Here is a 25,735-nt window from a genome sequence, read left to right on the forward strand (position 1 = left end):
GATGGTGTGGGCAAAAAATCGTTTGAGAACACAAGCGCTCCATTTTGGCTCAGGGTGCAAAACTCAAATGATATTTATAGCATGGAAAAGTTTACATTTCCCTTTTGGCTACATTGTGAGTCTATTGACTCGATGGAATATGTGCTTTACCGTACTTCTTATTCATGCTTGTGTGCTTTTATGCGTGCGATTCCTTTTTTTTTTCTATTACACTAACCAGGCTACGAGCGGGGATCATCTGTTTCCATTCCCCTTGATTGAAAAGCAGTCCGTATCATGATGGCTTTTGACGCGGTTATTTGAGCTGTATATGTTGTGCCGCGAGGGCTGAGCATTTAATCATGTGGGATAAAGCGACAGACCATGGAAGAGATTCAACAAAGGACAGGCTGAATGAATAGTGTAACGATTTTGGTAGTGTCCTTATTTCGGTGGTTGACAACCGGGCGGTTGAAATTTTTTTCATTGGTTGAAAAATAAGATTTCAGTTCCCGCATTTGGCTCAGAAAGGAACCATGGCATCCATGGCCCTTCCAGACACCCAAGAAAAAAAAAAAAGGAAGGCTCTCCTCGATTTATTGTTCCCCTTTATCCCATTTTATTTCTCATATTACCTTTTTTCCCTGTCTTTTGCTCTTTCTCTTGGGTTGTTTTCGCCTTCCTTTTTTATTGTTCTTTCAGTTGTTATTCTTGTACAGTGGGGTTATCCCAGCATTCACAACTCATCTGAATTTAAACTTTTTGTTACGTGTGATTGCTAATGTTCTTTGAGGAACACTCCTAGCCATCATCTCTCAGATTCCTTGTTACCTCAGTTACATTCCATTTTTCCATCGATTGCACCACAGTTTCCAATATAACACTTTCTCTTGTACAAAGTTGTATCCTCCAACCTTGAAAAAGATGGGTTCCTTCGACACAGGTAAACGCGTTTCATCCATGTTTTACGCAGATCTATGAAAAGCCCAACTGGCTTATGAAAATTATTTGGTTGCATAACGTACCGTACAACTCTTGTCTGATTTTAATCCTTTGAAAATGATAATAGAAGCCTCTTTCTCGGATGATGGCCGGACCATACCTGAAGAGAATGAAGAAGGTCTTCAACTTTTGGCCCACTCTTCGACGATCCGACGTCCGCCTTTCGCACCTGCCTATTCGTTCTCATCCACCGGATCACATCCGTCGCCCTTTTCGCAATATAATAATGAATCGACGGAAATGCTCGAACACTCTTTCAGTCCGCAAAAAGGCTTTTATGATAAGGACAATGATTATCATCAAAAACAGCGGCTGGATCCCGCCACTGATGATAGCCATGCAACCATCACCGAAAAACCCATCAAACGATCTAAATTTAGACTGTCAAGTGTAAGAGATCTATTTTGGAAACGAAAACAAATACCGGATGGCACACCACGCATCGTCCACATCAACAGTCCTCTACTGAACGAACAGCAAAAATTCATGGGCAACTCTGTTTCAACCGCCAAATACAATCCCATCACATTTTTACCGAAATTTTTGTACGAAGAATTCAGCAAAACGGCCAATCTGTTCTTTTTGTTCATCTCGGGTGTCCAGGTAAGAAGGAACATCCCCCCACCTCTTTTCGTCATCACCTAAACTGCAGTTCATGTGGCTGATGGTCACCATTTTGTTTTGTACTCTCATCGTCATCGTACAGCAAATCCCAAACATCTCTCCCACCTCACGTTACACGACGGTGGTTCCACTTGTCATCGTTCTCCTCATCACGGCAGTCAAAGAAATTGTTGAAGACTTTGTAAGTAACCGGGACAACGACATTGATGCGTGATGGAAATCATTTCAATCACTTTCAATATCATACCTGTATTAACCTCCTTTATTGTCTTAATTTTTTTCTCTGATCTCCCCACTGAATAGGGTGTGCATCGATCTGATCGTGAACTAAATGCTCGATTATGCAAGATTTTTGATGGATCTCAGTTTGTTGAAAAGCGTTGGCGGGATGTGAAAGTGGGTGATATTTGCAGAATCGAGAGTTCCGAATTCTTTCCTGCCGATCTGATTTTGCTCAGCAGTTCCGAACCGGAAGGTCTATGTTATATCGAAACGAGCAATTTGGACGGGTAAAAACCATCATCTTGATTATATCGATTTATCGCGGTTTTTTTTTACTCAAAGTTTGATTTAATCCGATATTGGTTTTCACAGAGAAATCAACTTGAAAATCAAACAAGCGTTGCCTGAAACGGCCAAGTATGTCTCACCTGCGCAGATCGCCGGTTTCAGTGGAGTTGTAAAATCCGAACAGCCCAACAATCGACTCTACAACTATGACGGTGCCTTAACCATGCAAACTGACGATGGCACTTCAAAACCCAAAGACCTGCCTCTTGATCCCAATAAGTTGTTGCTTCGAGGCGCGCAACTTCGAAACACTAGCTGGATCTACGGTCTCGTTGTTTTCACCGGCCATGAAACAAAACTCATGTTAAATTCCAGGTAAATCTCCAAGAAAAAAAAATGCTTAGTAACCTTCCCGCTGAATTCTAACCTTTTTTTTTTCTATGCAGCAAAAAGCCAACCAAGACATCCAATGTATCGCGTATCACCAATCGAAATATCTTGTATCTTTTTAGTATGCTGGTCCTCATGAGCATTCTCTGTTCGGTTGGTAACCTTGCAATTTCCGTGAGTACTACCTCTTTCTTCCGAATTATCTTTTGGGTCCGTTTTCCTCTCATTAATTGTGATTCACGTATATTGCCTGTATAGCTACGAGATGGCGACCAGTTGTCTTATATACAAATCCCAGCCACAGAACGAGGACGCGAATTCGGGCTCAACATTCTCACCTTTATGATTCTGTTTAATAGTTTTATTCCTATCAGGTAATCACTCGTTATTAAGATCAAGCTGTCAAGTTTTTGTTACTGAATATTGCTTCCTCTTTGCGTGCCAACAGTTTGATGGTGACGATGGAAATTGTCAAGTTCATTCAAGCAACGATGATTGATAACGATCTTGACATCTATTACGAAAAGACCAATACACCTGCCGTAGCACGAAGCAGCAGCTTGATAGAAGAACTCGGTCAGATCGAATACGTATTTTCGGACAAGACGGGTACGCTGACATGCAACGAAATGGAGTTCCGGGAGTGCTCCATTGCTGGTTTAGCTTACGCTACGACTGCTGATCCCGATCGGCGCCCTCAATCCGAGTACGATAGTCACGGCCAATATTCCTTTCAGCAACTTGACGATCATTTGCAGAGATCCATGCACGCCAATATCATTCACGAGTTTCTGACGGCGCTTATGACCTGCCATACGGTGATTCCAGAAACGAAAGCGGATAGCGACGAGATCGTATACCAGGCATCCTCTCCTGACGAAGGTGCTCTTGTTACCGGCGCGAGTAAAATCTTTCAGTACCACTTTTATGCGCGACGCCCTCATTCGATCCACTGTACAATCAAAGGCGTGGATCAGGAATATCAAATTTTAAACGTGTGCGAGTTCAACTCTACGCGAAAACGCATGTCCGTAGTTCTTAAAGGAATCGACGGCAAGATCAAACTTTTTTGCAAAGGTGCAGATACTGTGATCATGGAACGTCTAGCTGCGGCTAACAATCAGTTTATGAATCCTACGTTGGAGCATTTGGAGGTAAGTCGTCTTTCTTACATCTTAATTGTGTAGCGGGTTACCTAACGACTGGCTATCAGGAATTTGCATCGGAAGGTTTACGTACGCTATGCTACGCGATGCGCGAAATTTCGGATGATGAGTATGCTCGTTGGTCGCAGATTTATGACAAGGCAGCAACGACCTTGGTGGATCGTGCCGAAGAATTGGATAAAGCAGCCGAAGTGATTGAAAAGGATATGTTTTTATTGGGTGCAACGGCAATTGAAGATAAACTTCAAGACGGCGTGCCAGATACCATTCACACGTTGCAAGAGGCTAACATTAAGGTGTGGGTACTGACCGGCGATCGGCAAGAAACAGCCATCAATATTGGCTACAGCTGTAAGCTTTTGACGGAAGAAATGGATCTCATTATCTGCAACGAAGAAGATCATGAATCTACTCGTTTGTTTCTCGAGAGAAAGTTGCAAGATGCGCAGTTGCAAAGGGCTACTCAGAATGAGGTAAGAAAGATGGATCAATGAAGGAACGGGCAATGGGTTCAGTCAAAGGGTGACAATGTGACAAAGCACTAACGGCTGGACATCATGTATAGCCTTTGGCACTCGTCATTGAAGGCAAAGCGCTTACATTTGCTTTGGAAAAAGATTTGGAAAAAATATTTTACGACTTGGCGATTTTGTGCAAGGCCGTCATTTGTTGTCGTGTGTCTCCTCTACAAAAAGCACTCGTCGTAAAATTGGTCAAGAAATATTCAAAATCTATTCTCTTGGCGATCGGAGATGGCGCCAATGATGTGTCCATGATTCAAGCTGCCCATGTGGGTGTTGGTATCAGCGGTGTGGAAGGTCTGCAAGCAGCGCGAAGTGCCGATTTCGCGATTTCCCAATTCCGGTTCCTGAAAAAACTACTGCTTGTACACGGTGCTTGGGCATACCAGAGACTGAGCAAGATGATTTTTTTCTACTTTTACAAAAATGTTGCCTTGTATTTAACACAGTTCTGGGTAAGTAAACACATACTGCGGTGAGGTCCACTAAAATTAACATCGAAATAATGTTTTATAGTATGCTATCTTTAATGGATTCTCGGGTCAAACGTTGTATGAATCGTGGACGATGTCATGCTTCAACGTTATCTTTACCTTTCTGCCACCAATGGCTATCGGCATTTTCGATCAGTTCACATCAGCTCGACTGCTGGATAAATACCCGCAAATCTATATGCTCGGCCAAAGTAACGAATTTTTCAACCAAAAGCGATTTTGGGGTTGGATCCTGAATGCTGTGTATCATTCAGCTGTAAGTATTCCTTCGGATACCATGCATAAACGTGCATCATCTCATGACCATGATAATAGCTTTTGTTTTTCTTGGGAATGGTGGCGTTCAAAGAGGACGGCGTGTTTCAAAGTGGATGGACCGGTGGTCAATGGTGGGTCGGCACCACGATTTTCAGTGCTACTTTAGCGACCATTCTGTGGAAAGCCGCTCTCATCTCAGAGTAAGTAACCGAATAGAAACTGGGATAACAAAAGAAGATTGCATATTAACATGAGGTTTTCTTACAGCATATGGACAAAATATACGTATTTGGCGATTCCTGGTTCGATGGTAATTTGGTTTATCTTTTTGCCATTTGTTGCCTATGTGGGGCCGTTGCTGCCATGGGGCATCTTTTTGGAATACGAAGGTATTGTACCTCAGCTGTTTGGCAATGTGAATTATTGGCTTTTCTTCATTATGATTCCATTTGCCTGCATTCTTCGAGATTATCTTTGGAAATAGTAAGTATGGTGTTTGTTGTTATAAATTGACCCCAAACTAATCGCTGTTGTTTAGTTACAAACGCATGTACCGTACGCGCAGCTATCATTACATCCAAGAAATTCAAAAATTCAACTTGCCCGATTATCGACCACGCATGGATCGGTTCCGCCAAGCTGTTAACAAGGTGCGCAAGATCCAACGACTCAAGCAATCACGCGGTTTCGCCTTCTCTCAGGCCGATTCCGATCAAACGAAAATCATTAGAATGTACGATACTACACAGCAAAAACCCACGGGTTAATTTCATGTCATTTCCTTTTTATTTTACCACGTCACTGCAACATCCACAGCAAATCGGATGTGAGGTGTCCTTTTTTTGTTTTCCTCTCTTTGGATGCTGCGCAGGAAGACAATTCGCTTTATCACTGCACGACATCTAATTGAGCTTGCATCTATTAATCTTTTTCTGTTTCGTCATATTTATCCAAGGTATTCAGATAATGTCTGTGAAAATGCTGCTACCATACTGTATCTGCATTTAATGACATTTTGATTCGAATCTTTTTGTTTGTAAATTGGGGATTTCTTTGTGGATGACATTTAATTTTCTGATATTCATGATAAACTTTACAGTGAAACATCAAGAGAGTCTAGATGTGTTGGATATTGTGGCTGGTGTTCAATGTTGTTGCACACCAAGATCCGGCTGTGGGTCTATGCTGTAGGATGTATCAAGAGGGCTTAAATATTAAGTTTTCGGCTTAACTGTATTCGCTCTTTATACAGTTTCATATCCAATGTATCAACATTGCGTACAATCCGTGGTCGCAAAACGAGTTCTTGATTGGACTAGAAAAGCACGGTGATGGGTGAGTAAGTGGGTTTCGAAGAGAGCCCAGCCACGCTGGAACAAAATTCAGTATTCACCTCCTCAAGATGAACCTCGCCAATGCATTGAATGAGTGCATTAGTTTCAAAGGGAAAAGGTATAATGAGATCGGTCATTAACCGTAAAATGGATCCTTCGTGTTCAATGATGGCTTCATTGCATTCAGGACGATAGCTGCGTAATCTATTGCAATTGAGACATTCAGCACTTAGTCCTTGTCAGCGCTCAGTATTACTGTAGACTTACAATCCTGTAGCTCGAATGGATGTTTGATTGTAAGCTTCAGGATTGTCTGCCAGATCTTGCAACAAGACGAGCTGTCCTGAAGGGATGTGATCATTCATTATCAGAGGTGATGATCGATAATCAGTTTTCAAAGTCAGAAAAGAGACAGAAACAAATTCTTTCGTTGTCCCATTTTTGCCCTTTTCTCCTTTGTTTCTTATTCCACCTTTTCCCGTTGGTTATGTCCTCGCATGACTCAGCTTCAGCCACCAACGTCATGGCCGATGCACTGACACCAGCGCGGTTCGAAGAAGAATACGTCTTTCCACGACACTACCTGCCAGAGGTCATGCAAGGTAGCCACCGTTCTTTTTTCCCATTTACGCAAAAAGTCTGTCCATGCCGGCCGATGCTGAATATTTTGATTTGTCTTAGATGAGAATAAAACGCCGCTGGTACTGGTAGCTTGTGGCTCGTTCTCTCCCATCACCTATTTGCACCTGCGCATGTTTGGTAAGCTTTAAAAGTCTTAGTGAAAGCTTGAGGAAGAGGGAAACGGAACCTCACACATTATCTGCAGAAATGGCCCTGGATCACATCAAAGAACGCAGCGATTATGAGCTGCTGACAGGATATTATTCCCCTGTCAGTGATGCGTATATGAAAGAAGGATTGGCCAAGGCTTATCATCGGGTGAAAATGTGCCAGTTAGCGGTTGAATCGACTTCCGATTGGCTCATGGTGGATTCGTGGGAATCACGTCAAACAACATACCAACGAACAGCGGTGGTATTGGATCATTTTGATCATGAACTGAATACGGTGGGAGGAGGTATTCGGACCAAGAGTGGTAAGGAGCTAAATCCGTTTTCAAGTGAATCTCCGGAAGAATATGGGAGCCTAACACATGCGGTTGGTTAGGCGGAAAGCGGAAAATTCGGATCATGCTGCTGGCTGGCGGTGATCTTATTGCATCCTTTGGTCATCCAGGTGTTTGGGCACCAAATGATGTAAGTGCTTCAAAAATCAGTATCACTACCTTCTCCCCTGTATTTTGGGATTAAACATTTGGTAACGCGCATAGTTGCACCATATTGTCGGTTATTACGGTTGTGTCATTATTGAAAGAACCGGAACAGACGTGTATGGATTTTTGTTATCGCACGATATTCTTTATCAACATCGGGTAATTTCTATTTGAATCAGAATCCAAGGCAGCGAGGATGCGGGACTAACAAAGCGGAACGATAGATGAATGTTACTGTCATCAAACAATTAATTCACAACGATATTAGTTCTACAAAGATCAGGTAATTTGCCGCTGTGCAAGTAGGGTTTTTTCACCAGAGGATAACTGAAGATGCTGTGTATCTTAGGCTTTTTGTGAAGCGCGGCATGTCTATCAAGTATTTATTGCCCAACCCTGTAATTGACTACATTTATGCACATGGCCTCTATCTCCCACCTCCACCTCCGACAGACGCATAGTACATTTGATTCTTTTTTTTTACACACGTTTATTTTATTCTATTGTTTACAGTGAAAAATGCATACATCTTACACCATTATTCCATTACACTCTCATCCGACTCACCCAGACGCTACGTTTATTTGAATTCGATTTATTCATGGTTGTGATGGTCATCTTGTGCGGTTGTTTGTTTTATCCAGCTACGGATGAACGTACCATGATGGACCAAAACCCTGCGGCTTCACCCAACTTGATGAGATGCAGTCATCCGATCACCCAGGTTCAAATAAACATTGGTGGAGAAACAACGTTGGAATTTTCCCCAGTCCTGTTACTTCCCCCCAAAAAAAATTGTACGGAATAGAGTTCCGTGATTCTGCATGGTCAAGTTCGGATTGTCATGTGAAATCAACACACAGGTAATAGTCGGATGACGAGTGGAAAATTCGGCCAATTTTTAATTTGAAGCAACTAAAAATCTTCACCCTCCATTCGGTATACCACCGCACCAAGTATCAAAAGATATGAATTCCAATAGATCATTCCAATCCGATCCCTCAGCCAAGAAAGTCCTAAAGAAGGAAACCCAAGATTTGAACAAAATGAAGAACAATTTATTTACAACTTCATTTTTGCGAGCCGCAAATGCGGCTCGTTCGGCTCCGCTGGTGGCGGTGGTGGCGGAAGAGGAGGAGGAGGAGAGGAAGAAGGCGGACCCTCGCCGTTTTTTTTATCGTTGACGGTTCCTCTTACGCTTCTTTTTTACAGGCTGGTCCAAATTATCGTTTAGTATTCAACCTTCAAAATCAACGTGTGGCGCGAGAAATGACTTACTTTTGGTCCTCTGGGACCAAGTGAGTGCTCCGCCCGGGCACCTTTACTGCCAAAATTGTTGTTGATTATTAACTGAAACATTGCAGTATAAAGATGCGGTAAGCCTCGTTTCTGAAACTCCATCGTGCGTACATGGGTAACGACTCTTCCCAAAACATGGTTCTTCTTTAGATCTTCCATCAGAGCTTTACGCTTCATGTTAAAAATTGAGCGCATTTTTTTCATATTTATACTCTCGTATGGCGGACAAAGAAATGTGAATCGGTCACGGATTTCTAAGTTGAATAAACTGTAACACAGACAATCCTCAAAGGGACAAGTCATTAAAAAGTCTTGTATTCTAGCGCTTTTAGAAAAATGATGATTTATGCAAGGGGAAAAATGACGATACCTCTAATCATGTTACATAACAAGCCGTACACCCGCTGTGCAATGGATGCCACCTGCTACTGGATGTCGCACTCTTCCCTTGAGCGACATTCGTCAGACAAAAAGCCTAACGCAATACGGCATAACCTGGGCGAGACTCTTGATGGAACTTTGGTATATTAATGTCAATACTCTGGCATACCATGAAACACTTTTAATGAACAAAGCAGCACTTATTGACCCCCTCCGTTCTGTCCCGCCCAAGGTTATAATAGATCTACAAAGATGTGTGGGAATGTTGGGTATTTAAAAAAAGTGAGTTAGTAAGCTCTTTGGTTGATTCAAATTTCGTTGAGATATTTTACCTTTGATGTTTGATGCAGCAGATACCGAGGGCTTCCCGACCGAAATAAAGAAAGGATACAAATATAAAAAAAAAAAGTAAATACAATAGGTGCGTCTGTAAAAACCCCCTAAAAACCCTGTGGGAAAAAAAAGGAGGAAAAGACTGCAAGAAGACTATTCACTAAAATACAAAATACATACTACAACTACAAAATAAAATGGTCGGGAAGAAATATCGAAGGCGATACCACGGGCAGCAATCCATATGAGAGGAACCTGGGGAGGACGCGTCAGCGTTTCCCGATGAAAAAGAGAGTCACACCACCGACGGTGCCTTTGACGACAAAAACCGGATTGGCCACAATCTGGTGCCCGACCAAAGTAGAAAGGTTTTGGAGGGATGGATGGCTTGAATGGCTTGCCAGGCAAAAGAAAACCGGAGAGAAAACCAAAAGCTAAAGACAGAATAGAGAAAAAGGACAGGTAAATTTTTTCTTGTCGAAAAACGGATAGTCGTATCACACAAAAGGTACCTTTTTTCATAATAATCGAATCGACCGGATCAGATACACGCCATAGTCTGGATGATGGATGATGGATGCAATGATAGTGAGGGATTTCCAGGCAAACAGAAGAGATGCAAAACTAAAGAAGAAGAAAAAATTCGGACAAAAATATGTGATTTTCCATGGATGAAACAATAGTCACCTCACTGATGCATGAATGATGAGCTACACAGATCGAAGCATATCTGCTCCATGTATCATTCGATTACTGAAGAGAATGAAAGGGCATATACAGTATAACTGACAGATAACCCAAATTAAATGATGCTACAAAACACCAGATCGTCGTATCGTAATCACCTTTCTTCAAAAAAGAGCTCCACTCACATTTTATGTGAACGGCGACGATGCTCTGTTTGACCACAACTGGTGCAAACGGCATCTTGCTGCTGATTGTTTCGCCTATTATCGTGAAAGTGGGCAGCGAGGCATGGTTGAAAGATAAAAAAAAAGGTTTAACAGGTCCTGATAACTTGGTGTAGATCATGTGATTTACAAAATCGCTAATTTTTCAAAGATTTTAATTATATAGACTAGGTGGAGCCCGTGATCTTCAAGATCACAATTGGGGATATTTATTGGTAGACTCAGGGTATGCTACCATGGGTGTGGTTAGAATGGCAGGCCTGCCACCGGAGGCCGCCCCCTTACATTGAGCGACTTTCGTCAGACAAAAAGCCTAACGCATACACGGCATAACCTGGGCAAGAACTCTTGACGGAACTTCGGTATATTAATGACAACCTTATGGCATACGTTGCAACGTGATTTGTTTCTGAACACGCGCAGGGCAGCACTGGTTCCCCCCCTCAGTTCCATCCCGCCCAGGCTATGATAGATCTAGAAAGATGTGTGGGTATGTTGGGTATTTAAAAAAATGAGTTAGTAAGCTCTTTGATTGATCGGAAAGCCTGACCTCTTCATTACATTCACGTGTAATCCAAAATGGCCAGAAATTCGGAATGAGCGACGGTATAAACGTAGCCAATTACTTTTCCAAGTGTATGATTTTTTGTTAGATCCTTCAAAAGAGCTCTGAGCTTGAGGTTGAAAACTCGTGCTGTCAAATCTGGCCGATCAGATACTGTCTGTGAAGCAAGAAGCTCATTCCGAATTTCTGGTAATTTTGGATTACACGTGAATGTAATGAAGAGGTCAGGCTTTCCGAAACATCTGACGATACTCATTGCATCTTGGTACAACTGTTGCATGTTTCGAGGGCTGCCAATGAATGACGACGGAAGGATGACAGGCTGACCGATGGAATTCATATTCATATTGTTGTCGTCAAGTTGGAGAGCATCTTGTACGCCTGAATACACATCAGCACGCAGTCGGGCCTGGTTGAGGCGAAGGTAATTGAGGCGGTTTTGTTCCATCTTGGCATACATATCTACGATATACTGCTGAAAGAGTCGGCCAAAGAGGTGCAAGTGGTGTCCATCATTTCGATACATCAATCTGAAACTGTAGTACTGTAGTTCATCATGGAGACTCTGTCGTTTCTGGTCGATCGAGTTTCAATGTTCCACCCAGGGTCGCCTTCAGGAAACATCAGCACGTAATGGAGTGGGTCATATAGGCGATGCATCTCACTGATTGATGTCAGTTGATTACTATGCGTACAGATCACAATATCCCTTCCAGAGGCCTCTGCGTTTTCACCGATAATGACACCAATTTCAGAAGCATTTGGTGCATTATAGCGTCGTGGATCTGGGGCATCGTCAGCTCGAATAATCATTCTGATGTTGGAAGCACCACCATTATCCTGTATGTATTGGGCCATTGTCTTGAAAAGATGGACGAAAGGATTGGTTTCATGCATTAATTGCTGAAGTACTTCCAAGGTGTCTCGCGCGAGATGGCTTGCAATTGCATGTCGATTTGATATTTCGTTGTCAGTATCATGGACGTATATTTGTGCAAATGCAGGTCGTTGGCCATTAGCAGGAAGTAGCGATCCCATCAAGTGGTAAACACTTCCATGAATACGGAAGCAGTAAGCGCCCCGTCTGCCATTCATTACACTTTCGTCTAAATTTACACCAAGAGAAGTAAAACTGAGAGCACTACAATAAGCTCTGATCTTGAGCCGGAAATCTTTTGCTTGCGCCCCAGTCCCTGTCAAAAGCAAGGCAATCAAAGGAGGGGTGGGTTTGAGAGGAGAAAGTACAAAATGACCATTTCCACAACAGAGCTGAAACTTAGGATCATTCATAGTACTTCCAGCAATTTTTTCTCCATTCCACATTCGTGCCTGACAGTGGCTGCAGATGACATTCATGGCTCCTACATTATGAAGATTTGGCATCGAGACATTGGGATCGCGAGCCACATTGGGCCTAGAATTGAAATTTTCTGTATTTCCGTCTTGATTATGAAGGGGACAATGGCGGTTTGAGCGACGACGATGTCCTGTTTGACCACAACTGGTGCAAACCGCATTTTGCTGCTCATTGTTTCGCCCATTATTTATAGTAGTGTTTCGTGGAGAGAAATTTGGGCAACGACGATTGGTAGAACGCTGGTGATCGTTGCCGTTGCAAGATGGGCAGCGAGGCATGGTTCAAAGAAGAAAAAGGCACCAATCGAAAGAATTGAGATTCTAATGACTTGGTGTATTGCAAAAAGATATTAAGAAGTTCTGATAGCTTAGTGTAGTTGAAGAAGAAAAGAAGGCACCAAAAAACCAAAAAAAAAGAAAAGAATAATAAGAGGTTCTGAAGAGAGAAGGCACAAAAAAAAGGTTCCGATAGCTTAGTGTGCAAGTCATGTGATTTACAAATTGCTAATTTTCAAAGATTTTAATTATATAGACAAGCCGTACACCCGCTGTGCAATGGATGCCACCTGCTACTGGATGCCGCACTCTTACATTGAGCGACATTCGTCAGACAAAAGCCTAACGCAATACGGCATAACCTGGGCGAGACTCTTGATGGAACTTTGGTATATTAATGTCAATACTCTGGCATACCATGAAACACTTTTAATGAACAAAGCAGCACTTATTGACCCCCTCCGTTCTGTCCCGCCCAAGGTTATGATAGATCTACAAAGATGTGTGGGAATGTTGGGTATTTAAAAAAAATGAGTTAGTAAGCTCTTTGGTTGATTCAAATTTCGTTGAGATATTTTACCTTTGATGTTTGATGCAGCAGATACCGAGGGCTTCCCGACCGAAATAAAGAAAGGATACAAATATAAAAAAAAAAGTAAATACAATAGGTGCGTCTGTAAAAACCCCCTAAAAACCCTGTGGGAAAAAAAAGGAGGAAAAGACTGCAAGAAGACTATTCACTAAAATACAAAATACATACTACAACTACAAAATAAAATGGTCGGGAAGAAATATCGAAGACGATACCACGGGCAGCAATCCATATGAGAGGAACCTGGGGAGGACGCGTCAGCGTTTCCCAATGAAAAAGAGAGTCACACCACCGACGATGCCTTTGACGACAAAAACCGGTTTGGCCACATTTGAGCGCGAACAAAGTAGAAAGATTTGGAGGGATGGATGACTTGCCAAGCGAAAAGAAAACCGGAGAGAAAACCAAAAGCTAAAGAAGGGGTAGAGAAAAAAGAACGTGAGTTTTTTCTTGTCGAAAAACGAATAGTCACATCACACAAAAGGTACCTTTTTGATAATACTCGACTTGACCGGTTACAGATAGACGCCGGATACACCATAGTCTGGATAATGGATGATGGATGTGGATGCGGGTGAGGATGCAATGATAGTGAGGGCTTTTCAGGTAAACGGAAAGAGGGAGAAAACCAAAGGAAAAAGAAAAAATTGAAGACAAAATGAATGAGTTCCCATGGATGAAACAATAGTCACTCTGCCAATGCAAGAATGATGATCAGGTCAACCACATGGGCCAAAAAGTGGAACATTTGCGGTTGGTTTACCTTTAAATCAAACATTGTGCCGAAATAAAATATGTATACGGACCACACGTAAGCTTCTTCTTCGATGCGGAAAAGAAAATTGCTTGCAGAAACAGTTAAGCGGCGGAATATTTTTGGGGCGGTGGTGTCACCTTGAGCAGGGCCAAGATATTGATGTGGTCAGAAGTGCCGGTAATTTCGAGCTGGAGGCCAGATATCGATAGTTTTCCCGAGTAAAAATAAAAGAAAATAAAACTTGCGTCAGTAAAAATCTCACAAAAAACCCTGTGGCGAAAAAAAGAGGGAAGACTGCGAAAAGAATACTTACATGAAAGACGATATCAAGAGTAGGAATCCAAATGAGGGCAACATGAGGAGGACGCGTCAGCGTTTCCCGATGAGAAAGAGAGCCACACGACCGAAGATGTCCTTTGACGACAAAAACCGGATTGGCCACAATCTGGTGCCCGAACAAAGTAGAAAGATTTTGGAGGGATGGATGGCTTGAATGGCTTGCCAGGCAAAAGAAAACCGGAGAGAAAACCAAAAGCTAAAGACAGAATAGAGAAAAAGGACAGGTAAATTTTTTCTTGTCGAAAAACGGATAGTCGTATCACACAAAAGGTACCTTTTTTCATAATAATCGAATCGACCGGATCAGATACACGCCATAGTCTGGTGATGGATGATGGATGCAATGATAGTGAGGGATTTCCAGGCAAACAGAAGAGATGCAAAACTAAAGAAGAAGAAAAAATTCGGACAAAATATGTGATTTTCCATGGATGAAACAATAGTCACCTCACTGATGCATGAATGATGAGCTACACAGATCGAAGCATATCTGCTCCATGTATCATTCGATTACTGAAGAGAATGAAAGGGCATATACAGTATAACTGACAGATAACCCAAATTAAATGATGCTACAAAACACCAGATCGTCGTATCGTCAATCACCTTTCTTCAAAAAAGAGCTCCACTCACATTTTATGCTCTTTGATTGATCGGAAAGCCTGACCTCTTCATTACATTCACGTGTAATCCAAAATGGCCAGAAATTCGGAATGAGCGACGGTATAAACGTAGCCAATTACTTTTCCAAGTGTATGGTTTTTTGTTAGATCCTTCAAAAGAGCTCTGAGCTTGAGGTTGAAAACTCGTGCTGTCAAATCTGGCCGATCAGATACTGTCTGTGAAGCAAGAAGCTCAATCCGAATTTCTGGCCATTTTGGATTACACGTGAATGTAATGAAGAGGTCAGGCTTTCCGAAACATCTGACGATACTCATTGCATCTTGGTACAGCTGTTGCATGTTTCGAGGGCTGCCAATGAATGACGACGGAAGGATGACAGGCTGACCGATGGAATTCATATTCATATTGTTGTCGTCAAGTTGGAGAGCATCTTGTACGCCTGAATACACATCAGCACGCAGTCGGGACTGGTTGAGGCGAAGGTAATTGAGGCGGTTTTGTTCCATCTTGGCATACATATCTATGATATACTGCTGAAAGAGTCGGCCAAAGAGGTGCAAGTGGTGTCCATCTTTTCGATACATCAATCTGAAACTGTAGTAGTTCATCACGGTGACTTTTCCATTTCTGGTCGATCAAGTTTCAATGTTCCACCCAGGGTCGCCTTCAGGAAATATCAGCACGTAATGGAGTGAGTCATACAGGCGATGCATCTCACTGATTGATGTCAGTTGGTCACTACGCGTACAGATCACAATATCCCTTCCAGAGGACTCTGCGTTTTCACCGATAATGACACCAATTTCAGAAGCATTTGGTGCATTATAGCGTCGTGGATCTGGGGCACCGTCAGCTCGAATAATCATTCTGATGTTGGAAGCACCACCATTATCCTCTATGTATTGGGCCATTGTCTTGAAAAGATGGACGAAAGGATTGGTTTCATGCATTAATTGCTGAAGTACTTCCAAGGTGTCTCGCGCGAGATGGCTTGCAATTGCATGTCGATTTGATATTTCGTTGTCAGTATCATGGACATATATTTGTGCAAATGCAGGTCGTTGGCCATTAGCAGGAAGTAGCGATCCCATCAAGTGGTAAACACTTCCATGAATACGGAAGCAGTAAGCGCCCCGTCTGCCATTCATTACACTTTTGTCTAAATTTACACCAAGAAAAGTAAAACTGAGAGCACTACAATAAGCTCTGATCTTGAGCCGGAAATCTTTTGCTTGCGCCCCAGTCCCTGTCAAAAGCGAGGCAATCAAAGGAGGGGTGGGTTTGAGAGGAGAAAGTACAAATTGACCATTTCCACAACAGAGCTGAAACTTAGGATCATTCATAGTACTTCCAGCAATTTTTTCTCCACTCCACATTCGTGCCTGACAGTGGCTGCAGATGACATTCATGGCTCCTACATTATGAAGATTTGGCATCGAGACATTGGGATCGCGAGCCACATTGGTGAAATTTTCTGTATTTCCGTCTTGATTATGAAGGGGACAATGGCGGTTTGAGCGACGACGATGTCCTGTTTGACCACAACTGGTGCAAACCGCATTTTGCTGCTCATTGTTTCGCCCATTATTTATAGTAGTGTTTCGTGGAGAGAAATTTGGGCAACGACGATTGGTAGAACGCTGGTGATCGTTGCCGTTGCAAGATGGGCAGCGAGGCATGGTTCAAAGATGAACAAAAAAAAAGGCACCAATCGAAAGAATCGAAAGAATTGAGATTCTAATGACTTGGTGTATTGCAAAAAGATATTAAGAAGTTCTGATAGCTTAGTGTAGTTGAAGAAGAAAAGAAGGCACAAAAAAAAAAGAATAAAAAGAGGTTCTGAAGAGAGAAGGCACAAAAAAAAGGTTCCGATAGCTTAGTGTGCAAGTCATGTGATTTACAAATTGCTAATTTTCAAAGATTTTAATTATATAGATAAATGGACTACCAACGATCCGCGTCCCACAAATGCATGACATGATCGTAAAAAGAACAAGAAGCTACAAGATGACTGTTTGGTGCATACGACCAGTCTGCGCCATAAGCCATTGATGTATGATCCAGAAACGAGGTAGTAATGGAAGGATTCAGCTCAGCGTCAACGTCAATAACAAAGGCTCCAGCATGCATAGAGGCCGACAATAATTTGTTTGCTTCGGTTGGATGCCATTTTAGACGCCAGATACCACCGCCTTCTGTTTGAATAGTAGAGACAGGGCGACGCATGGATCGTGTGTCCCATAGACTGATATTTTCATCGTAGCTTCCTGTCGCTAACACGTGTTCCCGTAGTGGTGAGGACTGCATGGTTGTAACGCCCATCATATGCCGTTTTTGGAATATTTGATTTTCAGATCGAGTATCCCATCCTTTGAAAAGACAGTCATCCGCTCCGCTATAGACAATATTTGTATTCCAATAATCATACGCTGCGATCCATGCTTCCAGATCATGGGCCTGCCAGTGCTGCTGTCTAATCCATTGCGATTCGGTGGGTGCAACAATGGAAAGAAATCCGTCCGAGTGGGAAATCACTACGTCACGACAGCTACGATCGACCCGGCTTGCCCAGTCAAGAGATAATGCCAATATCTGTGTATCTTCAGTCACTTGGAGATGGTATATAGGTGCCAGCCTTTTTTCGGTGTTGAAACTATACAACTGCAAACCACCGACAGAATCGACCACGCCCAATGTAGGTTGATCTCCAATGAGAGCGTGAGACCATTTCATGTCGAGAATGGCGGGTGTAATTAGTGTCTGCTGCTGGGTCAAAGATGTATCGGCATTCGAATCGACCGTGAAGAGATACAACTTTCCTCTGCGTACTTTGGTATCGTTATCATCGGCCAACTGGTATGTGCCACAAGCTAAATATTGCTCATATCCCGGAAACGGACAGAATTCAGTGGAATCGGCACTGTAACCCGTATCAAACGAGGTGAGGGAAGACGCTTGTCTATTTGCCATGAAATGAGAAGAGAGAGAGAGAGACAAGAATGTCTGAACCTAAAAGCAGTCCAAGGCAGAAAAAAAAAGTAATGCAGGCGCAGTACCAAATTTTTGGCTTTGTTGAGAGGCCTTTTTCGTGATTTGAAAAGCAGCCTCCCTTCTCGTGTCAAAAGAGTTCACCATTAATGGAAGCCATTCAACCTCAACTGCCCTCCTTGATCTCAAACTACATTCCTACCGAACCTCGCAAATGTATCCATGAAGCCAAAGACATACAGACATTTCTCCATTCCAAAGCATTCAGTCGATTGTTGACGTTTATTGTACTTCTCAACGGTAGCGTATTGAAGAAGAAAATATCGGATCCCTGCCATGTTTCTCTGGTAAATATAATGATTCCCCTTTCATAGCCTTTTCTGAACCAATGCCGAGAACTAACGATGGCTTCTTTTTCACAGCAAACACAGCGCGTTCTGGATATGCTGGATATGTTGGATGGTTGGCTCGCCGAGTTTCCACCTCTCCAGAATCCGCAACGCTTTGGCAACAAAGCATTCCGACAGTGGCACGAAAAATTGCAACAGGTAAAAATGAATTAGCACCAGCTTGCTTGTGACGAGTCTCACGGTTTTTCTTATGACAATAGTCAGCGGACAGCTTGATGTACAGTGTATTGCCACAGAACATGCACGACGCCGTCCCAGAACTGAACGAATATTTAACCAATGCATTTGGCAATTCTGTACGTATTGATTACGGTTCAGGGCATGAATTGAGTTTCTGTGCATGGCTTTGCGGAGTGACGATGCTGGGAGGATTTCAACCCGAGGATTATCAAGCATTAGTCCTCCGGATTTTCGTACGCTACCTTGAATTGGTTCGAAAGATCCAGCGCTCATATACCTTGGAACCTGCTGGCAGTCACGGTGTGTGGGGACTCGACGATCATCAGTTTCTACCCTATCTTTGGGGAAGCGAGCAATTGATCGGTAAGTCCAGTTTGAGTCTGAATGGAACCAAAGGGCGTGTATTGATTTGATGACGATTAGAGCATCCTCGGTTGAAACCAAAAAGCGTCTTACAGCCAGAAATTGTGGAAGCCATGGCGGGTGAATACATGTATTTTCGCTGTATTCAATACATTGCTGAGGTAAGAGGAAACATGACACGCTTGTGGTTGACTGCCGTATACTTACGGTTGTCACTCGGTGTGGTGGGGTTTGTGTGTGTATAGGTGAAGCGAGGACCATTCCACGAACATTCACCCATGTTGTATGACATTTCCACTGTGCCGAGCTGGAACAAAGTGAATTCCGGCATGGCAAAGATGTATATTGCAGAGGTATTGAAGAAAGTGCCTGTGGTTCAGCATTTCAAGTTTGGTTATTTGTTTCCATTCGATGAGCACGAGAAAGCGCACGCCTCCAATTTGCCCACGAAATAAAGACAGTATTACATGAAAAATGAGGATGTGACATGAAATATTCATACAAACAAGCTGTTGGAGACCATCCGAAAATTTGCTGGGTTGCGCCATCGGTCATTGTTCCTTGATTCGTTGGATGGAGTGGTCTCATTTTGGGCGGGATTTCACTGTCCGCAAAGAAAGAAGGAAAAAAAACATATTTTAAGACCCGCCGTCCCAAGAAGGTGTGATCAACTCAGACATTGCAGTTGTTGTGGGCAAGGTGCCTGCGCTCGGGATTCTAAAAAATTATTTCGACTCTTTGGGTCTCTCTTTTTCTTTTTCCTTTCCCTTCTTTTTTTTTACGTTTTCTTTCTCCCTTTGCTTTGTTGGGGACTTTTTCCTACCGTCGCAAATGTCTGTTTATAATCACAGGCCCATTGTTCCACCTACTCCAAGTAGACTCATTGAGCTTCTTGATGCCGTCAAGTCCGAATTTGACCAGTTGGCCCAAGAAGCCATGGTCTGCAAATCTCAACGAGATGAATTTGAACACAAGAGTATGTTCTTTATACCCGCTAATTCTTCATTCCTGCATTTCTCAATCCATCATTGACCATTTATTCGTTTCTTCTCGTTCTTATAGTGAATAGCCAAATTCAGGAAATGAACCTCTTCCAGCAGAACCTTATCGATCTCGAAAGAAGTCAGCAGATCATCAAGAAACAGTGAGTGCGGGACTAGTTTATTCTCAGGAGACTCGTTTTTTTTTCTTATATTGACATTACTTGACAGATATGAGGAAGAAATTGCCAGACTTCGTCAGCAATTGGATCAGGCAAGCATTTACACAAACTTCATCGCCTTGTCCCCCATTCCTTTCCTCTCTCTCTTCCCCCACCCCCCCCCCAAAACTTTTTCCCATATAACTCATTCCTTGTATTCGTCGCTTGTAGCTTCAACACGGTGGTGCTCCTCCTCCCACCAGCAATGCTCCCATGTACAGCGGTAAGCACCCCATTAACTTCTTGACGAGCTTATTTTGCTCTTTGTGTATCAACAACTTTACCTCCAGCAATTGCATGCTCAACAAATGACTCTTCTTCTTCATTAGGATCGAATGCATATCCTCAACCTGCGCCTCCCATGTTGGATTCCAAACCACCCGCTCATCTAGCTGGTTATCCTAGTGGTCCTCCACCACCTCCCACCTCGGCTCACCTTTCCAGCGCTCCTCCTCCCCATCCTACTGCAGCAGGCACCCCTTACATGAATGGTAGTTCGCCGTTACCGACTGGCACACCTCCACCCCAAAGTAAGTACATTTTGTCAAAATCGCGTCATTTTTCATCTACTTATATATTTATTGTGTACCTTGATTGTCTTATTTTTTCCACTTCCTAGTGACTTCTGGACGAGGAGGAAATGAATCTCTGAAACCCGTCGGTCCTGTGCCGACCGCCAATCCTCCCTTGGCCGACTTTGATCCGGAAAATGTCCCTGCAAACATGAAGGTCGAAGGACAAGATTGGTTTGCTTTGTAAGTGTTCAGAAAAAATACCGTCAATGGCAGCAAACCACAAGTGTCGCAATTGAAATATTCACGTCCCTCGGTTCAATTTCATTTTGTAGATTCAATCCAAAAGCACAGCGTTATCTCAAGGTCGATTTGCTTCACACATTCGAGCATGGTAGTGTGGTGTGCTGTGTTAAATTTAGTGCCGATGGTCGCTATTTGGCAGCCGGTTGTAATCAGGCGACATATGTGTATGATACTGTGACAGCCGTTCGTGTTGCGTAAGTTGATCAAGTCGGATACCCTGGCTGATGAGATGCAATGCTTATTGATGGATATTGGGCTTTGATAGTGTACTTCAAGATGAAAACGCAGGCCGTGATGGTGATTTGTACATTCGTTCTGTGAGCTTTAGTCCCGACGGCAAGCATCTTGCTACTGGTGCTGAAGATAAACAAATTCGCGTAAGTTGAAATCAAAAAGACCAAGAAACCACCACGTGGTCTTGCCACCCGACAAATTATCTAATTTTTTTTTTTTTTTTTTTTTTGCTGAACTGAACGCAATGATGATGATAGATTTGGGATATTGGCAAAAAACGGATCCGACGCGTGTTACAAGGTCACGAGCAAGATATTTACTCTTTGGAATTCAGTCGTGATGGCCGAATCCTGGTGTCCGGTTCCGGCGATCGCACGGCAAGAATTTGGGACTGGCAAGATGGTCAATGCATGCATGTGTTACGTATCAAAGATATGGATCAAAAGGATCCTGGTGTGACCAGTGTCGCAATCTCGCCTGATGGTCGACTTGTGGCCGCCGGAAGTTTGGATAAGGTCGTGCGTGTGTGGGATGCCGTCACGGGTCAACCGTTGGAGCGCTTGGATGGTCATAAAGATAGTGTCTACTCGGTGGCATTTATGCCCGATGGCAAGACGCTTATCAGTGGTAGCTTGGATAAAACTCTCCGTATGTGGGCATTAGGGACACATGATCGTGCTTATGCTGGTGACCGTGGAAAGAATGCATGCAAGCAAGTGTTTACAGGACACAAAGTAAGTTGAAACGCACTCAAGAAATAAGAGCCTAGAAATGGCGAAAATGAGACCAAAAAAAAGTGGCGATTTTGGTGTCATATTCAGTATCAGTTGATGTATTATTAACCTGACCTACTAGGATTTCGTGCTTTCTGTTGCCACCACACCTGATGGCAATTGGATTGTCTCGGGTTCGAAAGACCGTGGTGTGCAATTTTGGGATCCTCGAACGGGACAGACTCAATTCATGTTACAAGGTCACAAAAATTCGGGTATGTGATTATCTCTTCGGGTCTCCATTGTGACTTACCGATGGTGCGTTATTGTTGTATTTTCGTCTCGTTAACAATTGTTGTGTACTGTTTCTAGTTATTTCCGTCGCCACTAGCCCCGGCAGAAGCCCGATGTTCGCCACCGGTTCAGGCGACAATCGAGCACGTATCTGGCGGTATGAGTCCTTGGGACCCTAAAACATCTATTTCCATTGCTCTGTTTTCTTGGTAAGTTTTCTCTTCCAACTTCAATATTTCAAAGGCTCTAAATATTTAATGCATTGCTTCATTTATTGTATTGATTTTAGAAGAAAATTTCTATTCGTTTCTCATCTCCTTTCCGTTAATGTCGCTTTGTTTTGTCCGGAAAAAGAAATATCGTAAATATACATTCCTCTTTTCTATTATCCATGTTGTTCGTCGTTCGCTTTATTGGTTTTTTTTTTTCTTCTCTTTACCTTTTTATTCTTGCTCACTAAAAGAAAAATGAAAAAAATTTAACTTTCAACCTTGCATGTTAATTTGTTTCGTGGATGTGATTTGTTTCCGAGAAATATTTGATGCAAAAAAAAAAGAGAAAGGCTGAAAATACAAAAACAGCCGCGGTCGCATGATGTGAACAACAATAATCTTTATGGTTTAACAAAAAAGCTTGCGTATACTTGTCAAACATCTTGAAAGTGAAAGGGAAAAAAAACCGTCGCTTAGATAATCTGAAAGTGCTCAAATGGTGCACATGATGATCCTACAGTAAATTGAATCCATCTTTGGAAAACAGTCACATGAAGCGCCACGGCGTTGCATGCGGCATGATCGCCGCATCTTAAGTTTTGGGGGAAGAAAAGGTTCACTGCATATTTTTTCCCTTTTTTCCCACTTATACAAATAGGGTTGTTTTCCTCATCTTTATTTCTTGCACTCTTTCTTCCTTTCTTCCCTGTGATTTTTTCTCAACTCCAATTATGACTGCTGGTGAAGCTCAAGAGTGTACACGCGTGTACCCCGTTCCCAAAAGATTGCAAGGCACACCTGAACCATTTGTAAAAGGCATCGAACAGTACAAGTCATTATGGGAAGAAAGTGTGAATAATCCCACCAAATTTTTCGGTGATGTAGGTTATCGTGGATCTAATGGAATGGATCGGTTCAAAAAGGTGACTTAATGGTTTAACTTTTTCATTTGTGATATATTTTCAGTTGGCCAAGGAAACGTTATCATGGAGCAAGCCCTTTGAAACCGTCCAGCATGGGTCGTTCAAGGAGGGAGACGTGGCTTGGTTTGTGGAAGGCGAACTGAATGCCTGTTTTAACTGTGTTGACAGACATGCTCTGGCGAATCCTGACAAGGTAACCTTATCTCTTATTTTTCTGCTTTCCTCTTACGGACAGCGATCCAAAGAAAGAAAGCAGAAGGCCGAGAAAAAAAAAGCCTTGTGAGAAAAGACCAAAAAAAAAAACTATAATTATTCCGCTTCCAAGATGGCACCTATTGATTGCTTTCTTTCATATGCTTATCCCATTTATGCTTGTAGATTGCCATCATTCACGAAGGCGATGAGCCTGAGAACGTACGCAAAATCACCTACCGCGAGTTGTTGCAACAAGTCTCTCGTTTGGCCAATGTTCTAACCAGTTTGGATGTCCGCAAAGGGGATAATGTTTCCATTTATATGCCTATGGTTCCTGAAGCCGTCTTTGCCATGTTGGCCTGTGTCCGTATCGGTGCGGTGCATTCGGTTGTCTTCGCTGGTTTCTCTTCTGAATCCTTGCGTGATCGTATCCGCGATTGTGGCGCACGTGTGGTGCTTACGGCAGATGAAGGTCGTCGTGGTGGTAAAAATATTGCCACCAAGCGCATCGTCGATGAAGCATTAAAAGATGCCCCTACGGTGGAACATGTACTGGTTTTCCGTCGTACAGGATCCGAAATCCCGTGGAATGGCGCTCGTGACCTGTGGTGGCACGAAGAATTAGCCAAAGCCCGTCCGTACTGTGCTCCAGTCCCTGTGAATGCAGAAGATCCTATGTTCCTTCTCTACACCTCTGGCTCTACAGGAACCCCCAAAGGTGTGCTTCATACGACAGCTGGTTATCTTTTGGGAGCCGGAGCAACCCTGAAATACATCTTTGATTATCATGAGAACGATGTTCACGCGTGCATGGCCGACATTGGTTGGATCACTGGTCACACTTATATTGTCTACGGACCTTTGGTACGCGGTGCGACCACTGTTCTTTTCGAATCGACTCCCACGTACCCCGACCCCTCCCGTTTCTGGCAAGTTATTGACAAACATAAGATCACCCAATTCTATACTGCCCCAACCGCCATTCGTGCTCTCCGCCGCCTCGGTAACAAATGGTTGGAAAACTATGATCTCTCAAGCTTGCGTGTCATTGGTTCAGTGGGCGAACCCATCAATCCAGAGGCATGGGAATGGTACCATGAAAATGTGGGCAAAGGCGCCTGTGCGGTGGTCGATACCTACTGGCAAACCGAAACCGGATCCATTGTCATTAGTCCTCTGCCCGGTGCAACGGCAACCAAGCCTGGATCAGCCACATTGCCTTTCTTTGGCATCAAGCCTGCCATCTTGGATCCCGTGACCGGTGAAGAGTTGCAAGGCAACAATGTTACAGGCGTACTTGCTATCGCTCAACCTTGGCCATCGATGGCTCGAACCGTCTATAACAATCATTATCGTTATTTGGACACTTACTTGAATCCGTATCCTGGCTATTACTTTACCGGTGACGGAGCTCACCGCGATGCTGATGGTTATATCTGGGTGCGCGGACGAGTGGATGGTAAAAAAAAAAAAAAAAAAAAAAAAACAGAATAGGCTTATTTGAACGTTTTTTCAACGAGGAAAAAATTCACACTTTCAACTTTGAATAGACGTCATCAATGTATCCGGTCATCGTTTGTCTACGGCAGAGATTGAGTCGGCACTCATTGGTCACGCTTCCGTTGCTGAAGCAGCTGTGGTAGGCGGTAACGACGAGTTAACCGGTCAATGCATCCATGCTTTCTGTACTCTGAAGCCCAATTTGGAAGGATCAGACAACTTTGACAAGGAGTTGGCACTCCAAGTTCGAAAGGTCATTGGCCCATTTGCGACGCCCAAGCGTATTTACGTTGTCAATGATTTGCCAAAGACACGCTCAGGAAAAATCATGCGACGCATTCTACGAAAGATTGTCAATAACGAAGCTGACCAACTCGGTGACATTTCTACCTTGGCTGAACCTGCTGTCGTTCAACATTTGATTGAACGGTGCCAATAACTCTTCTTTTCTGTAAATGATTCCCAAATACGAACGACTAAAAAAATATCTTTCGCCCTTTCTATTATTAAAGTGTTTGAAATTGCTCGCTCTTTACGATATACTGTTGTGACTCGAAGGAGATTGTTTCGTATATCACAAGATGCTATGCGTTCCTTGGATTTTTCGTTAACACGATATAAGGCACTTTTATTTCAACTGGAACCTTTTAAATTCAACATGAACTTGTATTCCACGTCCTGTATTTCAATGCGATGGAAACAGAAGCGAGTGTGCGTGTT

At 43.0% G+C, this 25,735-nt stretch overlaps 8 protein-coding genes across 8 annotated transcripts; 5 read left to right on the top strand and 3 right to left on the bottom strand.

Moving 5' to 3' along the window:
* Positions 1 to 1,221: 1,221 nt before the first annotated feature.
* Positions 1,222 to 5,711, top strand: BYT42DRAFT_498686 (uncharacterized protein; the record flags this gene model as incomplete). Its single annotated transcript, XM_051564577.1, has 13 exons — positions 1,222 to 1,584; positions 1,688 to 1,786; positions 1,909 to 2,114; positions 2,200 to 2,490; positions 2,562 to 2,679; positions 2,764 to 2,879; positions 2,954 to 3,659; positions 3,719 to 4,144; positions 4,237 to 4,647; positions 4,709 to 4,942; positions 5,002 to 5,144; positions 5,212 to 5,427; positions 5,483 to 5,711. 13 exons carry the CDS (start codon positions 1,222 to 1,224, stop codon positions 5,709 to 5,711), a joined length of 3,558 nt encoding a protein of 1,185 aa, XP_051422596.1.
* Positions 5,712 to 6,151: 440 nt separating this feature from the next.
* BYT42DRAFT_615204 (telomere-capping, CST complex subunit-domain-containing protein) lies at positions 6,152 to 6,643 on the bottom strand (the record flags this gene model as incomplete). The annotated part of the gene is made up of 3 exons (XM_051571937.1): positions 6,152 to 6,259; positions 6,338 to 6,482; positions 6,546 to 6,643. 3 exons carry the CDS (start codon positions 6,641 to 6,643, stop codon positions 6,152 to 6,154), a joined length of 351 nt encoding a protein of 116 aa, XP_051422597.1.
* Positions 6,644 to 6,801: 158 nt separating this feature from the next.
* BYT42DRAFT_499025 (uncharacterized protein) lies at positions 6,802 to 8,012 on the top strand (the record flags this gene model as incomplete). Its single annotated transcript, XM_051564606.1, has 7 exons — positions 6,802 to 6,880; positions 6,960 to 7,037; positions 7,105 to 7,374; positions 7,446 to 7,534; positions 7,609 to 7,710; positions 7,776 to 7,834; positions 7,901 to 8,012. The coding sequence occupies 7 exons, from the start codon at positions 6,802 to 6,804 to the stop codon at positions 8,010 to 8,012; spliced, it is 789 nt and encodes a 262-aa protein (XP_051422598.1).
* A 5,469-nt stretch (positions 8,013 to 13,481) lies between these two features.
* On the bottom strand, positions 13,482 to 14,132 carry BYT42DRAFT_387968 (uncharacterized protein). The gene is made up of 3 exons (XM_051563340.1): positions 14,028 to 14,132; positions 13,753 to 13,957; positions 13,482 to 13,675 (listed from the first exon to the last, which is right to left on the bottom strand). The coding sequence occupies exons 1-3, from the start codon at positions 14,040 to 14,042 to the stop codon at positions 13,548 to 13,550; spliced, it is 348 nt and encodes a 115-aa protein (XP_051422599.1). The 5' UTR covers positions 14,043 to 14,132; the 3' UTR covers positions 13,482 to 13,547.
* Positions 14,133 to 16,928: 2,796 nt separating this feature from the next.
* On the bottom strand, positions 16,929 to 17,954 carry BYT42DRAFT_547121 (WD repeat-containing protein 85-like protein; the record flags this gene model as incomplete). Its single annotated transcript, XM_051565926.1, has 1 exon — positions 16,929 to 17,954. One exon carries the CDS (start codon positions 17,952 to 17,954, stop codon positions 16,929 to 16,931), a length of 1,026 nt encoding a protein of 341 aa, XP_051422600.1.
* A 167-nt stretch (positions 17,955 to 18,121) lies between these two features.
* On the top strand, positions 18,122 to 19,380 carry BYT42DRAFT_498031 (uncharacterized protein; the record flags this gene model as incomplete). The annotated part of the gene is made up of 5 exons (XM_051564537.1): positions 18,122 to 18,319; positions 18,395 to 18,520; positions 18,583 to 18,925; positions 18,986 to 19,086; positions 19,171 to 19,380. The coding sequence occupies 5 exons, from the start codon at positions 18,122 to 18,124 to the stop codon at positions 19,378 to 19,380; spliced, it is 978 nt and encodes a 325-aa protein (XP_051422601.1).
* Positions 19,381 to 19,653: 273 nt separating this feature from the next.
* Positions 19,654 to 22,680, top strand: BYT42DRAFT_574766 (WD40-repeat-containing domain protein). The gene is made up of 12 exons (XM_051568883.1): positions 19,654 to 19,901; positions 19,988 to 20,069; positions 20,137 to 20,179; positions 20,298 to 20,349; positions 20,456 to 20,656; positions 20,746 to 20,881; positions 20,974 to 21,138; positions 21,210 to 21,321; positions 21,436 to 21,912; positions 22,034 to 22,166; positions 22,264 to 22,394; positions 22,475 to 22,680. The coding sequence occupies exons 1-11, from the start codon at positions 19,757 to 19,759 to the stop codon at positions 22,362 to 22,364; spliced, it is 1,647 nt and encodes a 548-aa protein (XP_051422602.1). The 5' UTR covers positions 19,654 to 19,756; the 3' UTR covers positions 22,365 to 22,394; positions 22,475 to 22,680.
* A 362-nt stretch (positions 22,681 to 23,042) lies between these two features.
* Positions 23,043 to 25,690, top strand: BYT42DRAFT_574767 (acyl-activating enzyme). Its single transcript, XM_051568884.1, has 4 exons — positions 23,043 to 23,278; positions 23,364 to 23,513; positions 23,699 to 24,974; positions 25,066 to 25,690. Exons 1-4 carry the CDS (start codon positions 23,129 to 23,131, stop codon positions 25,452 to 25,454), a joined length of 1,965 nt encoding a protein of 654 aa, XP_051422603.1. The 5' UTR covers positions 23,043 to 23,128; the 3' UTR covers positions 25,455 to 25,690.
* Positions 25,691 to 25,735: the final 45 nt, after the last annotated feature.

The sequence above is a fragment of the Radiomyces spectabilis genome (assembly GCF_025331425.1).
Source record: "Radiomyces spectabilis strain NRRL 2753 chromosome Unknown BYT42scaffold_8, whole genome shotgun sequence".
Taxonomy (NCBI): Eukaryota; Fungi; Mucoromycota; class Mucoromycetes; order Mucorales; family Radiomycetaceae; genus Radiomyces; species Radiomyces spectabilis.

Excerpts from the sequence above, each read along its gene's own strand:
- BYT42DRAFT_387968 (XM_051563340.1), bottom strand. Across the intron at positions 13,676-13,752 it reads AGTCGAGTATTATCAAAAAG|CTTTTGGTTTTCTCTCCGGT; the intron begins GTACCTTTTGTG and ends CCCCTTCTTTAG.
- BYT42DRAFT_574766 (XM_051568883.1), top strand. The coding sequence starts at position 19,757 with ATGTCTGTTTATAATCACAGGCCCATTGTTCCACCTACTCCAAGTAGA. Across the intron at positions 21,139-21,209 it reads GTGACAGCCGTTCGTGTTGC|TGTACTTCAAGATGAAAACG; the intron begins GTAAGTTGATCA and ends GGGCTTTGATAG. Across the intron at positions 22,167-22,263 it reads ACAAGGTCACAAAAATTCGG|TTATTTCCGTCGCCACTAGC; the intron begins GTATGTGATTAT and ends TACTGTTTCTAG.
- BYT42DRAFT_574767 (XM_051568884.1), top strand. The coding sequence starts at position 23,129 with ATGACTGCTGGTGAAGCTCAAGAGTGTACACGCGTGTACCCCGTTCCC. Across the intron at positions 23,279-23,363 it reads CCACCAAATTTTTCGGTGAT|TTGGCCAAGGAAACGTTATC; the intron begins GTAGGTTATCGT and ends ATATATTTTCAG. Across the intron at positions 24,975-25,065 it reads GGTGCGCGGACGAGTGGATG|ACGTCATCAATGTATCCGGT; the intron begins GTAAAAAAAAAA and ends AACTTTGAATAG.